This window comes from Dysidea avara, chromosome 1 (assembly GCF_963678975.1).
Source record: "Dysidea avara chromosome 1, odDysAvar1.4, whole genome shotgun sequence".
Lineage (NCBI taxonomy): Eukaryota > Metazoa > Porifera > Demospongiae > Dictyoceratida > Dysideidae > Dysidea > Dysidea avara.
In genome coordinates, this window is record NC_089272.1 from 34,734,881 (window position 1) to 34,750,984 (window position 16,104).

The following is a 16,104-nucleotide window of genomic DNA, read 5'->3' on the forward strand; positions in this document are numbered from 1 at the left end:
AATGTGCTACAATATAATCTTTTTACCCTCCACTTTTGAAAAGAATCTGATACGGTTTACTTAGGTTATAGCAATTTTTGTAAGTAGCGCAAAAAATTAATGGAAGATGATAAAAAATTAAAAGAAAAAGATGAAATCTGAAGGCACGTTTCTCAAAGACAGCTTGACCGATTAGCTCAAATTTCGGTATGAATGTTGTTCCGTCCTGAGATATATTTCACAAAAATGGGTTATCTGTTACTGAGGTACATGTATTAGAGATTTTAACTCATGGACATGGTTGTGCAAAAAATAGAAGTTCAATGTAAAGGTTTTGGTTAGTGGGGTTGCTAGTTTTACAGATATGGCTTAATTTGTGGAAGCCACATGAAAGGTACCTGCCTACGTATGCAAAGCTCTACTAGCATGTTTCCTTGTGCATACACACAATAATATACATCATATACCTATGCAATACAAACTTGTAGACACACACTTACTTTGCTGCGCTAAGCTTTGCCTTTTGTTCTGTGTCTGTCATCATAGCATGTAACTTTCTTGACTGATAAATCCTCACCAGTGAGATAACCATAATGAAAAGATTAATCTACAAAAAAAACATATGAAGGAAGCAATAAAATAATGTATACAATTTAATGTACATGTTTATTAAAAATTGCAATTTTGGTAGCTACAGGTGTATGACCTTATTTCTGTTAAATAAAGATATAAAGGACAAGATCACTTTGCTTTTCATCCATACAAGTCTGATGTAACTGCAAGTATACTGTATGTCTGATGTATACTAACCATTACTATCACAATCACTGGGCCAGTAAATGCCCAAATAGCACCATCTTCATCTGAGATCCAGCACCTAATATGTATTAAAATACCATGATTTGCTTTTTTTCAAATTTTGTATGCAAAATTTATACAAAAATTTCTTACACGAAAATTTTTACTTAAGATCAAACTACTTTAATAGAGCAGTCATTCTCATAAATCATAATATTAAAATATTTTTACATGAAAAATTTTATCACAATTTTTTTGCACAAAAATAAAGTAAATTACAGTACAAAGTAAGTTTAGGGTAAGATAATTACATATTGGGAACCTTTATCTACAGCACAAATCCAATTTGCAATAAATTACATAGCAATACAGTGCATACACTGTAGATGTTACAATATTTTATGTACAGTATACTCTAAATAAGTGATTAAAAGTTGCAAAACTATGTTCATTATAAAACCAACAGCCAAGCTGAAAAAGGTATGTGGCTTTCAAAATGTGAGTATTGGATGGCAAAGAAATAGCTAAAATGACATTGATGTCAATTAATTTTTACAATTATCATTAAACTAGCATTAGTAACATACTGTATTTACTTGGTTAAACACCGCATCATTTATCACCTTAGTTCTAAAAGTAAATGTGGCAACTATTCAAATTTGACCACTACCCAATGCTCAAAATGCATGTGCAGCTCTTATTTTCAAAATCGATTGTTGGACCACTCGAGTACAGCTACTATTCTTCGAAGGTGCAGCATTTAATCAAGGAAATATGTTAACTGCAGTCAGTTTTTGGCTGCCACTTTTAATTTTCCTACCTTTATTTAAACCTTGACTTTTTAGGGGTATATGTACAGGTACCATAGTATATGTATAGGTACTGTAGATTATTATGGGCATTCAGTGTGTGAATGTATTTACCTTCACCCTTACTTACACTGTTCTTTTTCCATCATCACCTTCAATACCATAATTGTTATATGATAATCCTGCTGATATAGCTACTATTGGTACTGGAAGACCTGCGCACAAATGTGTATTTGTAATTGGCAGGATATTATACTGGCATATGTAGTACTGTGTATGTTAAGTATGCAATAGTATGCAAGTTACAATATTAATTTCCTAACATTATTATATATTGTATATAGTACAGTGAAAAGTCTCTTATCAAACTCCGTGAATATATAGAAAAAAATTAATCTCAATAATAAGGATAAAGATTGTGATCCCATCATGTCTTGTCCCATACAGACTACCTCTGAAAGAGGAAAACCTCTTTATTGCTGCAAACACAGGACAAAATTCTGGGTCCCAAAGTATCGGTTATAGAGAAAATCTGTAAAAATTTACTGGAAATGTGATGTAGCAGTTGAAAAAGTGTTCGTGCTTCTGCCAAACCACATCTGCTTTTACAAAAGCCATAATCACAGGATGCATATGTGATAAAACTTTAGTAAAAATATTACCTCAGTCTATATACATGTTGCAGGTAGTAGCTAGTGTTAGTAGCATTATCCCTAATTATTTTTATGATTACAACAATTTTAAAAACTTCACAGTAGGTGTACAGCTCAATGGGAAAGGCAATCCTCAGTACCTTCAGAAACTCATTTACACTTGTATTTTAAACCAACGTGATGAATTTGCCTCAGAAGTAAGGATGCATTGATTGTGTCAGAATACTTTTTGGAATATATACTAAGTAGATAAAAGCAAAGAGCAAACTGCTGACAAACTAAGCAAATTGCACTTGTGTCTGTGCTTGAAGCAAATATACACACCAATTTACCAAGATTCCAAGACATGTATTATTTTTGTGCTTCCTGCAGAAATTTAGGTCATTGGAAATCTCCATATTTTAATACGGCAGTCACTAATAGCATTTACTAATACAGAATAGTGACTGGAAACACATAATGAACTTAGACCTACAGTACATGCACTATGTATGTTAATAAATTCCAAGTAAAATACAAAATTTCTTCATGAAATAAAAACTAGGTGAAAAATAAAAGAAATGCTAGAAAAAATTGGAGGACAAAAGGTAAATTAGACTGCTAACTACTTATATACTACAAAAGCAAAGGCAAAGATCTACTCTATGCACCTTGAGAAGAAGTAGATCTACTTTAAGAGGTGAATCTCCCTCTTTAGAGTTACACAGTACAGTAGTTGCACATATATAGTCAATTTTGCAACAGAAACATGAGCACACGGTGACCATGCCCAAAAATGATCAACCATGTAGAATATACAGTATACTCTCTCTCTCTCTCTCTCAGCAGTGAGATCAAGTGACTCTAATAAAGTAGTCACTGTAATGCAACAACCATGTATGAAATTCTAATTAGAAAGGTGACATACAATATGCATATCATACACTGTTGCTATGTGGCAACAAAATTAAACAATTATGCTAGTGTGTATTGATTAAGAATAAAGGAGATATTCATGCTATTAAAAGCAGTGACGTAAAAGACATGATGGTATACCAACATAATATTATGATTTTGGGAATACTCTTACATTGAATAATAAAAGCATGCCAATGTAGAAATTTTACCACATACAGTGTTCTGTTATTTTCAACCTTTCTCTTGTATATTTTCAACTTTTCTAATGAATACCCACTCTGTTATGTCTGTAGTACAGTTTAGAAAGTGCACATGGTAAAATTAAACAATTGATAATTAATGGAGAAAGAGAAAAGCAAGTTCATACACACACTGTGTCCTTTTAGGTGCACATTCAAATACTGTGCACTTTATATCCTGCAATGTGTGAGTGTACAAACATTAATTTTTCTGCTTACACTTGCATTGCATAATGAAATATTGTACATGTACCCGGTATAATCTTACCCCATCCAAGCAATAAGAAGAAATACGTACGCTGGAAGAATCCATGATAAATTACTTTCACAAACAGCACTAAGATAATGATCCCTTCACACAACATCCAACAAAAAACAGCCAGAAAGAAGTAGTGTAGTAGGGTGGTGACCACTATACAACCTTCCTATAAAATGATAGCAACATAGATGGCTATACATGTATATCGTCCCCATGGCCCACAGGCTTATAAAACACCACCATGTACTGTATATGTTTAATTGGTCCACTACATAATTTTAATGATAATGTAGTAATGTGACTGAATTTTGGAAATCACCCATACCGGTGCATTTGACACCTAAAATATTTAATGATTAAATAATCAGCTTTATGGCGTAAATTTACTTGTTAATTATTATTATCACTTCTTAATTCATTGAATTACAATAAAGGTTCTGAAATATATTTTAAACTGGACCCTGCACTAAACAGCATCGCCTCAACATTAAGAAATTTCATGCACAACCATATTGGTGATTTACCAAAATTCGGTCACGATTTATGTGACAGAAAACAACCATTTTGCTACAAAATCATATCTTTAAAGCACACTGACTGTATATTTTTAAATTTAGTTATCAAGGTGTATGTGAAAACTTTTTTATGTGGTGTTGAGAAGTCACTGGATAAATTTCCAGAGTGGATACAAACTATTTTTAAGCTGTACACTTGGTACAGCAAAAAAATTGTGTTCCAATACTACTTATTTTAATCCTGCCTTTAGTCAGTATTGAAACAGCTATTTTTAAAAACTCCCTATAACGAGCTGGTGAGACAAAACAAATCTCAAATCTATGAATGGCTACAATGTTATTTACTATACGGGGCTGTGGTCTGTTTTTGTTTGAGCTGAGGTAGAATTTTTGGAATATTAGTCCAACACCAAAACATAGACGGAATAAATACAGTCAGTATTTGTGTATGAATTATGCTGTGTGGACAAAATCACATAAACTCAATTAACAAACTATGAAACATGAAAGTGTAACACACAGTATTAGCAAAATATTTTGGTAAGAAAATATCATAGCTAGCTATTACTTCAGATTTGCTAGTAATGCATCATACTAAGCTGTCATTGAATTATTTATTTGTAGTTACTAATTTTAGAACAAAATAAGTCTTAGTATGTAGATAACATTGTTTAACTTCAGTACTTATTCTAATAGTAAAAGAATAATGTATGCATGTGACCCAGTCTGACCGAATTTATGATTTTACTTGCAGTATAACAGAAAAGATTATCCAAAAGCACTGCTTATCGCTATAGTGCTAGCATAAACCAAAAAGATCAAGAAACTCAAATAGGGCACACACATGCCCAAATAACACAGTCACCAACAGGTTTTGTGACTGCTCTATTAGAGTATTGTGAATTGTCAAGTTTAGTCAGTTCTGCTAGTAATCATACTATTGCACTAATTTAATATTGTAGATTGCTTTATTAGAGTAGCTGAACACTATCTGTTAGAGTGTCTTGTGCTTGCTTCTTTACTGCACCAGTTTTATCCAATTCCTACAAGTTGGGCTGCCTGTATAACACTGTAGCATCACTCCAAGAATAATATTTAGGTTGGGTATAAACTACAGTAATTAGAAACTAAAAGCACAATCAGAAAATACATACATACACCACACAGTACATTACATACACCACACAGTACATTACATACACCACACAGTACATTACATACACCACACAGTACATTACATACACCACACAGTACATTACCAATACATCACTTAATGGCCTCACATGGACTATATATAGTTGGTTCGCATCACCTGAGCTCTCATTTTTTGTTTGTTACATGGGCCACCTGCCCAAACATTTAGCAGCACTGTGAACCTCTTTAAACGTTAGAACTATTAGTCAAATTAATACGGGCAAGACAAGGTAAGTTGTGAGGCTTAAAAATATCCCATACATTGATTTACGCATGCAAACATGTTTACAACATGAAAACATGCTTGTTCCAGCACAAAACCATTGGTAGTGAACACATGTTCACTGTTTTTGGCGGGGCTCAGGTGAACAAGTACTGACTATACAACATGCATATAAAATACTGTATAAAATTCATTAATATCATGTCCACGCCATTTTTGAGGATTGTCATATGGGTACATTACAAAGAGAATCATCTGTTGTTTCATTTTACAACAAGTGAAGCAGTTGTGTAACCAGGGTGGGCATGTACCTGCCTAAATTTCTGTAGGATGGCACATGCCTGCTTGCTAGGCAGATCTCAGAGACATTGTTAGTGAGCACAAGATGCCTGAGGGAGGAAAATAAGTTTTGGTGTTTAGCTATCAGTATAATTATTGGAAAATGTCTGATTCAGTGCACCTCTATTATACTGTTGAAATTCAATGTGCTCATTGGCTTACTGTACTTCAATACAGTGCGAATGATTCCCAGCCTGTTTTGATGCTAATATTGTTCTATAAGTAAGTCAAAAGGGCCTAAGAAGAGAGCAAAGGAGTTGTCATTGGTAGGGACGAGTCTACTTTGCTTTTTTTCCACCTAGTTTTCTTTCCAGAAATTCTTTTATTTTCACCTATTATGCTTCACATTTTGCTCAAGAATTATCTATTTTGCTCCGCATATAGCTTTACCAAGCTACAATTCAACCTTAGAGTGACTGTTTTATTAGAATACCTTGATCTGCACTTGTTCTACCATGATCATAGCTATATAATTGCTTATGGGACTTATCATATATAGCAAGAAGCTAGCTATATATTGCTTATGTGACTGCTCTATTAGGATATCTCAATCATTACATGCTCTTTCCATAACAATTAGCTAGGTATTGTTGATATTTAATCGCGTGTGACTGTTCTATTGGAGTATCTCGATCTTTTGTACAAAATCTATGCCCACTCCACAAAAATTGCACCAATTATGCCAGCATTTTGCTTATTGCTTTTATCCATCCATTATTCCCAAAAACTTTCCAGTGAAATCGATGCATCCCTACTCATTGGTTCCATGCACTTAGGTTTCCCTTTGCTGGCTTGTTATTGCTACAATGAACAAGAGACTATTAAAGTTGTGTGCATACCTTAAAAGTGACAAAATCAACACCTGATATTAAAAGAAATGCTCAATAAGTACATCATGTGATCTAGTTAACTTAACAGGTTTTCTATTTAAAGCACAGCATCAGATGATTAATGCTTTAGGTGGAGTTGAAACCATGACAGGAATCAAGTCTATCCTATGTGAGCAACAGCACGTATTCTTTTGTTGGTCATTGAGTGGACTAAAGTGATGCACAAAAAGTTAAACTACAGTATCTGGCACCAAGCAAGTCAGTGTGAGAAGGGAAGTAGCAACTGAATTGATTATCTCAAGAATCAAGCTGGGGTATAAAGAGTTGTGTACAAATATAAAGAGCCACAGTAGTACAAGGAGGTGTAATAAGCTTAAGTAAGTTTTTGCATAATGTTGTTTCTACATTCATGAGTAGCATTAGACTAGTGAAATAACTACAGAAACAGCTGTGCTATAATTAGCTATCTAGATATTATATACATTTAAAACAGTTGTTTAAAAGATGTATAATATTATATATAATTCACAAATGATGGAAATGCATTATGTTTTGTGCCAGTTACAGTAGTTGGATGGGGTGAAAATTGTGGGTAGGCATGCCCACCCATTTCTAATGGTCTGGTTATGCCACTGAAGTAAAAAAACAGAGTCAATTTGTACAGTGATGTAAGATTTACAGTATAATAGTCATGCACATCTGTTGCTTGTACTTTAGTGGACTACAGACATCAATTACACAGAGACACTCACTTTACTATCCTTAGCTGTTTCTATGCCACCAACAAATGTTATCATTGCAAGCAGAAGAGCAACTGAGAGGTTTAAGTGGATTTGATTGTGCTTTGCTTTCAAAGTAGTTTTTCTGTAATAGATTCATACACTATCATTATAATGCTTTTGATTACTTGAATTATTTAACAAATAGATACTCCTGCTAATTTGTATAGTACTGTTCCACTAATACAGCATGTTACATTAATCAAAATAAGTACAAAAATTTTTGGAATTTTCAACTAGAGTAGGGACCATTTTACATTGATAAAAACTACTGAAACAAGCTGGAGTAGTTCACGATATTAAATCACAGTAAAACAATAAGATGTGTTATATCTCTACTGTGCTCAAGATACCATAATAAAAATGCACAGTAGGGATATAACACTTCACTATTCCAGCTTGTTTCAGTACTAGTTGAAAATTCCAAATTTTTTGTGTATTTGTTTGTTAAATTTTTTTGTAAGTAATTATTTTGATTGGTCAACCCATACATATACCGCATCTCAGTGAAATGGCGCCGTGTGTCCCAGCTATATCAATTATCATCTGAAATTGAAGTATCCATTATGCTTTGTTGTCAGTTATGTTCAACCCGTTACACAGTATTACAAATCAAGAACTGTTTGAAAGCACCTCTGCGATCCACACATACCAAAGGAAAGAAATGGTGCCACGCCCCAGTTATATCAATTATCATCTGAAAAGTGAAGTATCCATTACGCTTCGTTGTCAGCTATGTTCTACCTATTACACAGCAGTATAAATCAAGAGCTATTCGAAAAGTACCTCTGCAATTAAAATAGCTACTATGAAAAATATGGATGATTTCCATTTAGAAGGGAAGCCATCATGTGCTACCACCACATCAACACTTTTTGCTGTCAGCAAAGATGAATGGGACACAAAGGAGGACACTGGTACGTCCATGAAGAATGCATTGTACGTACTGCGGTATGCCAAAAGGCACCTCTCGGGCCATTGCAACATCAAACAGTGAAAAAATCAAGCCCATATCCTTAGCAGTTATCGAGTTTTGCTTGTCTAAAGGCATCTGTCAGTCAGTAGAAAATTCCATCAAATAAAATTCTGTAGCAACTTGTTGAAAGCATTTCAGGTTGATCTGAAAGCTTGTTTGGGCTTAGTTTTACCTAACCAATACTGCCTCATTGTTGTCTGGGACAATTGAGGCTGGTTTTGGCTGATGTTATTTCGTGGGCCACGCCTATTCCTTTGTGGTCCCTACTATCAAGAGTTCGTAATACATATTATACTGAGGAGAGTATCCTACTCTCATATACACCTGTAGAAGGGCGTATCTTGAAGTTATGACGTAGCACTTCTGAGTTCACCCATTTTTCCTTGTATAATTAATGATGTCGTTAGTTGAACATGATATTGATTGAACGTGTGCCTAACAACGTCGCTAGCAATCAAATTAACTCCAGCTCTAAGCATTTCTCACTGAACTACAATCGTTCCTTTATGGGTTAAGACTGCTTTGTAGGCATTTCTTGCTAGACCATTTGCAAATACGGCTATCCTGAGCATCGTGAGTGTGAAATGGTGTTAACGATTCTTGCACTTTTACAGCTGCTCGTACGTCACAAACTACAGCATCTTGTCATTACGTCATAACTTTATGATACACCCTTCAACAGGGATATACGAGAGTATGATACTCTCCTCACACTGCTTGAAGTTTCTTAGTTTACTAGAGTGGTATATCCCCAGTATATGGAACAGTTAATTGTTTGTTATTTTAGTAGTTTTTCAGTAAACCCGCATTCACTGATGTTTTACTGAGAGTTTAAAACTTAGTAAAACAATTATGTTACATATACTTAAAGTTACTGAAATTTTACTGTCAGTATAACTGGGTACAACTGCAGTAAAGCAGCTTAACAATTAGTAAACTAAGAACCTTCAAGTAGTGTCAGTACTATACAGTACAATATAGTACTGTATGATATTGCTTTGTTTCTTTTTAATTTGGTCACATTATAATACACTGAACTGCACTAACCTTAAAAAGAGGATAGCTGAAATGGTCAACAGTAGACACACAATGGACACCCCACATCCAATGTAACTGACAATTTGGAGTCCAGGTGCTGTCTGCATTGTATAACATACTGTATGTCTTTGAAGTTAACATGTTTACATGTATGCATCTGTGTTGTTTAAGTGTACAATACATACGTACTGCATACTGGCTTCACCAATAACATGATACTGTACAGTATAAAGCAACCATATTGATGAAGTTAAGCAGACCATTTCCAACATGACTGATGATTTTCTGCATGCTTGCAGTACTAACTAATAAGGTCATGAATGGATACTAATGCTACTTTTCATCAATATACTGACAATGGCAAATTTAGATAATTATGTAGCATACTATAATATACCTCAGCTGCCTCACTACTAGCACTGACTAATACAGAGAAACTAGTCAAGTGTGTACTATTACATATCACTGCTGGTGGACTGGGATCACCATCTTGTATTATACCTTCAATGGACCATCCTCCTCTAGTTTGGTTGCTGTGAAATTTACATATATATATATATACTGTAACTTTCATTCATGTGTTGTACTGTAGCTCACATACTTTTCAGTTATTAAATCAAAGTCCCAGTACACACACTGAGCAGTAATCTTTATATTGCCTCTATCCCCTAACTGGAAATCACAACAAAACACTCCAGTAAAAAGTAGAATAAACACTAAATTGCTGTATGTACATATGCAGTATTAAACTAAATTGGTAAGAATACATTGTTAAAAGTATGAATGACTTTTGGGATATTATAATACATTGTTCGGATACTGTAGCTAGCTAACAAAATAGAATGGAAACTATAGTATGTACTGGGATTTATCCACAAACAAAGGGATATTTCCTTGTTGACAACATGATCCTTACACTGAAGTTCAATTTTACAGTTCCATTTTCTGGTAAACTGATGAAATCTTGAGATATCTGACTGGATATGACAAGTTCTGACATGTTGTTACTACTCTGTTGATTACTGTAAAATAATGTACGAGCATGAAGATCCATAATATACACAAATATGCAGTTTGACAAATAATTTAATAATCAGCATATATGTACGTATAACAAAACACAACGGCCAAAATTAAATGATATTAACAAAACGTTGTGGGCATGTAGGCTTATGAATATTGGTTGTAAGGACACAGTACACAGTATGCATTTGCTTTAGGCTCCCATTAGCACGGCAATATTACATTTCATTCTGTATAGAGTGAACCTAAAAACTATCAACTAGAATGAAAGTAATGATGGTCATCATTTTGATTGCAAAAACTTACATACATAGCATTGTGTTGCAAACTTATAGGAGTATATAGTATTGTTATGATCTGAATAAGTTCAAAATAAAAGTGTAACATAACCTTAAAGCTTTATCTGCATCCAAGGAGAATAAGCTATTTCATTTTCTAGTAGAGCGGCATGCAAAAGTTAGGTGGTGTGACTATGCAATTAGAATAAAATCTTGGTGTCTTGTTATTAAATGCTCCTTCTTTATATATATATTTGATATCTTTTCAAAATGCTGGCATAATGCTACGCAGAGTGATGACAGTATAATTGCCCCTCATACATAGCTAATGCAAAGCATTTAGTCCTTAAATGCAAATTGATTGCATTATATTCTATCATTTAGTAGCACGCTTTGACTTTAAAAGGACCGAATGTACATACAATAAACCCCAATTAGCTATAATATTGCTGAATTGTGAGTTGTTACAGTATATTAGAACTACATGTATATAGAAAAATTTGTTCAGACCATTAAATACTGTAATGTACGTCAAATATACATATGTGACCCGGTCTGCGAAAAGGGCTCTTATACACTGCTTGAAGTTTCTTAGTTTACTACAGTGGTATATCCCCAGTATATGGAACAGTTAATTGTTTGTTATTTTAGTAGTTTTTCAGTAAACCTGTATTCACTGATGTTTTACTGAGAGTTTAAAACTTAGTAAAACAATTATGTTACATATACTTAAAGTTACTGAAATTTTACTGTCAGTATAACTGGGTACAACTACAGTAAAGCAGCTTAACAATTAGTAAACTAAGAACCTTCAAGTAGTGATAGCCTTTCCAATTGCATATATATGGTAACCCATAACTTGACTGGTGAATATGGTACAAGCCTACAATTTGGTCACTCAACAACCCTAACCTGGCAGTAGCTGTGGGGGTAATTACATGGTGATAGCTTTAGTAGATTAGGAGTTATGATTAGCCAAACATGGATAATTGGAAAGGCTATAAGAGCCCTTTTCGCAGACCGGGTCACATATACAGTGTCTATATGATACTTTACCTAATGGATTGGTTGTTTAGATAAGACTGCAAGTTACTAGCAAGGTAACTTACAACTGGTACTCTTAAACCTATAAGTACAAATGGCAGTAGGAAAACAACAACTTGGTACAGATAACAGTGCTTACTTTCTGTACTTCTCTGATATATGATGGCATTAGCTGGTATAGTAATCTGAGTGTGGAAGTCCTCAGGAAATACAATGGTAGATATCAGCTCAGGATTAATTGGCACATTTTGTGCATTCATAACTACAAAAATGCAAAATTAAGTATTGTGAAACATGCAAGATCATGGATCAGGGCCACCCACAGGGGATGGTGGGGGGGGGGGGCAACTGGGGCGTTTTGCTTCAGGTCCCAGCCTGAAAGCGGCCCAGGGGACCCCAATCAAGGGCCCCTTGAACACCTGCTAAAAAGATTATGTATGTATATAGTTATAAATAAGGAGATACAGTTGGTGAGGGGCGGATATTGTCATTGTCAACACATAATGACCTTTTTTTTTGGTCTTTGACTTAAGCTAGGCTGAAGTTGTGATTCAGAGTGGAACCCTCCTTGCTCCTGGGGCCCCACTTTAACTCTTTGCCCTGGGCCCCTTTATTTCTCTGGGCGGCCCTGTGACATTGATATTCAAAATGCATAACTGAAACTTTATGCATATACAAATTCTAACAATGACCACGATACGTGTATAATTATTAATAATATTATGTACGTATACCTATATTATCCCTGTTAATAGTAACAGTCCTATTTTCAGTAGTGTTTTGTCCAATTTCTAGTATATCACCAATTGCTAAAGCAAATGTTTCGATGTTCCTCAGTAAATCTTCTGCTACAGGTAACTGCATCTGTGTAATAATATCATCTTTGTAAAACATTCTATGTGAATTCCAAATTATACAGAAAGCTACTCAGAAGTGTCTGTAGCTATTTGCTGTTGATTTCTAGGGAATCTATAGCAGTCAGTAGTAAAAGAATGTGTAACTAGACTTTTATGTATTAATTCCATTACAAAATAGTTTTCTACATACATAAGTGCAGTACAACTATAGAAAAAATATTTTATGTATACTGTTAAAGTGTGTTAAAAAACAATTGATATACTGAGTACCTAGTTGTTCAGGAATACAATAGCATCACTTTTACTTAAATATACTGTACAGAAAGTTTCAGATAATAGCATGAAATGGTGGTTAATTAATTAAACTTATAATTTTTTTATGTAACCTTACTTCTTTTGAGATCTCAAATGATGCATTGTTGGAGATATCAAGCAAATTATCAATAATATCAGAAGTCATCTACAGCAGGTGAGTTGTTGTTACAATGCATAGAATCCATATAGACAGTATATATGTACCTCAACAATCTGATTCAACTGCACTGACTCAGCAACACCACTTCTACTAGTAGTTCTAACAATACTATTACATATGTATGATACAAAGTGAATATAACTTCAAATGGTTTAGCATTGTCGAATGCATGTAGCATTATTATTGTTACATGTGTGTATTGTATCCATAGGTAGTGGAAAGGAGAGGGCTTATGATCTGGCAAAACAAATTTTTTTCTAGAATGGAGCTGAAGACTGCAAAAAGATTGATAAATGCCCGAATACCCTAATGGAACAGTTAAATAAAAGCAACTGTCCAGGGGCAGATTCAGGAGCTGGCAAGGGGAGAGTCACAAACAGGCTAAGCTACAGAGATGAATTCTCTTGTTAGTAGCTGTATATTGCTGTTGATTTTTGCCAATTTGGCCTTTACAAATAGTAGGTTGTAAAGTCTGAAAATCTGTTTATAAGAGTATGATTGTCAATTATTTTTAGAGGCGCTTAGTATGCCAGAAGGTGCTCAAGTGAATGTTTGACAGCTGGTTTGACTTTGGCTTCAGGTGAGTTTGCAATAAATAGTTTTATGAGCTATAAATTTATTTTGGCCTGGCAACGTTTCAATCAAAAGAAGTATGGCTCCTCTACAAATGGGGGGCATTTGTCCCAAATTCCCCACCATTGTTGCGCTTGTTGGGATTATGTCTCAATTTGAGAATTGTGTATCTTAAGTTGGTTTGTACTGATTACAAATGTTGTATTTGTAGTTACACACACAGGGTGTATAAGCCCTATAAGAGATGGACACACTGTAGTAGCACTGTAAATTTTCCAGCAAAATGGCTTCCATTGACTGCAAATATAGTAGTCTAATAAATGCTGTTTTAAACACTTTTGGCTTGTATAATTTGAAGTTTTGTTTCAGAATAATCATGTGTACAGTACATATATCTATAAATATAAATAGTCTGGTGAAATTTGAGACATTGTGAAGGCTAAAACTTCTACATTTCTGACCCTATACTGCCAGACATTTAACCTCTTCCTTTAGGCTTAAAATAAACAATTTTCTCTGTCACTGATTGTATCCTCACACAACTGACCTATGCATTAAGTAATAGTTGTATCATGTACCCTAGTGATTTGCCTGATATGCACACCCCAAGCTCGAGGGCCATTAGGCCCAAGAGCGCGTGGGTGTACATATCAGGCAAATCAAGAGGGAACGTGATACAACTGATATGTACCATGCCCAATGTAGGCTGATAGCCTGTGGGTGATTAACTACCCAAGATATGAGTCGGAACACTGAATTCATTATATAGACCAACTTGCATAATTCGATTGTGGTACAAAAGGGTTGTGACTACGTTGTAAACATGAACGGGCAAGTCCTAAGAGTATCCTGGAAAAGTTCAATTTAGCGATTTTACGAAGCTACTGCATTGTTTTATAGACTATTTACAACATTTACTAAACACCTATAGGGATAAGCTTCACTGTAGAGTGTTTATATCATGTTACTCAAAAAGTGGGTGTGTCCACAATCCAAAATGCAGTGAATCGCTCTGAATGTGCTATAACACTAGTTCTCACCTTAAACCAACGTTTCTCAACTCATAGGAAGGCAAGAGTGACAAATCGCTTCGGTCTGAGTATTGTAGGATACAAAATCAAAAGTATCATTTTTGTCACGTGACAAATAATAATTTCCCATAATCGACTTCGACTAGAGTTTCTACAAAAAGAATTCGGCGGTACTGATCCCACATCAAGGGCATGGTTTAACTTAAATGTACCATGGCCAGCCAGGGTTTATAAGATATGTACCCTGAATTTTCCTTTGAAGTTAGGTGGCTTCATGGTACATTAAGTGTTAAAAAAACATATTAGTTTAGTTGTCCTGGTAATGTTAAGGCTATAATGTCATTTGAATTTTCCTTTTATTGTGACAAACACAAAATTTGTAAAGTAGTATGTATTTCACTTTATACTGTATTTAATAGTTATACCATGGCCACGAGGGATTTGCCTGATATATATGCCCAAGCCACATCAAGGGCATGGTTAAGTTTCTAAGCTGGTTTTTAAGGGCCTGCGACTGTGGTCAGCGAGTGAGTGAGTGAGTGAGTGAGTGAGTGAGTGAGTGAGTGAGTGAGTGAGTGAGTGAGTGAGTGAGTGAGTGAGTGAGTGAGTGAGTGAGTGAGTGAGTGAGTAAGTGAGAGAGCGAGTGAGCGAGCGAGTGAGTGAGTGAGTGAGCGAGCGAGTGAGTGAGTGAGTGAGCGAGTGAGTGAGTGAGTAGGTGAGTGAGTGAGACGAAATTTTGAGTTTTGACGATTTTTAAAAAAATTCTATATCCGGCCACCAGTAAGTGTTTTCTTGTTTTTAACGCTACATTTGATGTTAGATGGACTAATATTATTCCGTAAAGGTGATTTTTGTCACGCAAAAAGTTTCTAAGCTGGTTTTTAAGGGCGGCATTTTTGGCGGCGCGCGTCACTTTTGATGCAAATCCTACTTAAACAGTACTACTGTACTGTTTGATAGGTGAAGGAAGACAAACCTGCATTCACCACATTACTTTTATAAAGAGGTTTGCAAACACCAATTGTGGTTTAAATTGTGGGCACAAAAATGAAATGATTGTGGGTTTCACTCGTTGTAGTGATACCATTTTAAACCTAATAACCACATTGTGGATGAATAAAACAACCTAAGGTGCTAAAATAAACACTTAGACATATAGGTTGTGAATGTTTGAGGTATCTTTTCATGCAGTTGAAACGTACTCTGTAGAAAAACAATCCCCACATTACAAAAATGATTATTTAGTGATACTTAGTAACTGAACTATGCAATGCTGACTCACTCAATTCCTTTTG

General features: G+C 34.8%; 1 protein-coding gene across 1 annotated transcript in view; it reads right to left on the bottom strand.

Annotated features, from left to right (window-relative positions):
- Positions 1-16,104, bottom strand: part of LOC136263126 (uncharacterized) — a 62,917-nt gene that overhangs the window by 13,704 nt on the left and 33,109 nt on the right. Inside the window, exons 12-25 of the mRNA XM_066057619.1 lie at positions 13,250-13,313; positions 13,122-13,190; positions 12,608-12,737; positions 12,013-12,135; positions 11,886-11,955; positions 10,445-10,550; positions 10,130-10,200; positions 9,926-10,061; positions 9,538-9,629; positions 7,488-7,599; positions 3,644-3,800; positions 1,717-1,801; positions 790-856; positions 480-586 (exon numbers count right to left, since the gene is read on the bottom strand). Of these exons, the coding sequence (XP_065913691.1) occupies positions 480-586; positions 790-856; positions 1,717-1,801; positions 3,644-3,800; positions 7,488-7,599; positions 9,538-9,629; positions 9,926-10,061; positions 10,130-10,200; positions 10,445-10,550; positions 11,886-11,955; positions 12,013-12,135; positions 12,608-12,737; positions 13,122-13,190; positions 13,250-13,313 (1,389 nt within the window). The remainder of the gene's footprint in view (positions 1-479; positions 587-789; positions 857-1,716; positions 1,802-3,643; positions 3,801-7,487; positions 7,600-9,537; positions 9,630-9,925; positions 10,062-10,129; positions 10,201-10,444; positions 10,551-11,885; positions 11,956-12,012; positions 12,136-12,607; positions 12,738-13,121; positions 13,191-13,249; positions 13,314-16,104) is intronic.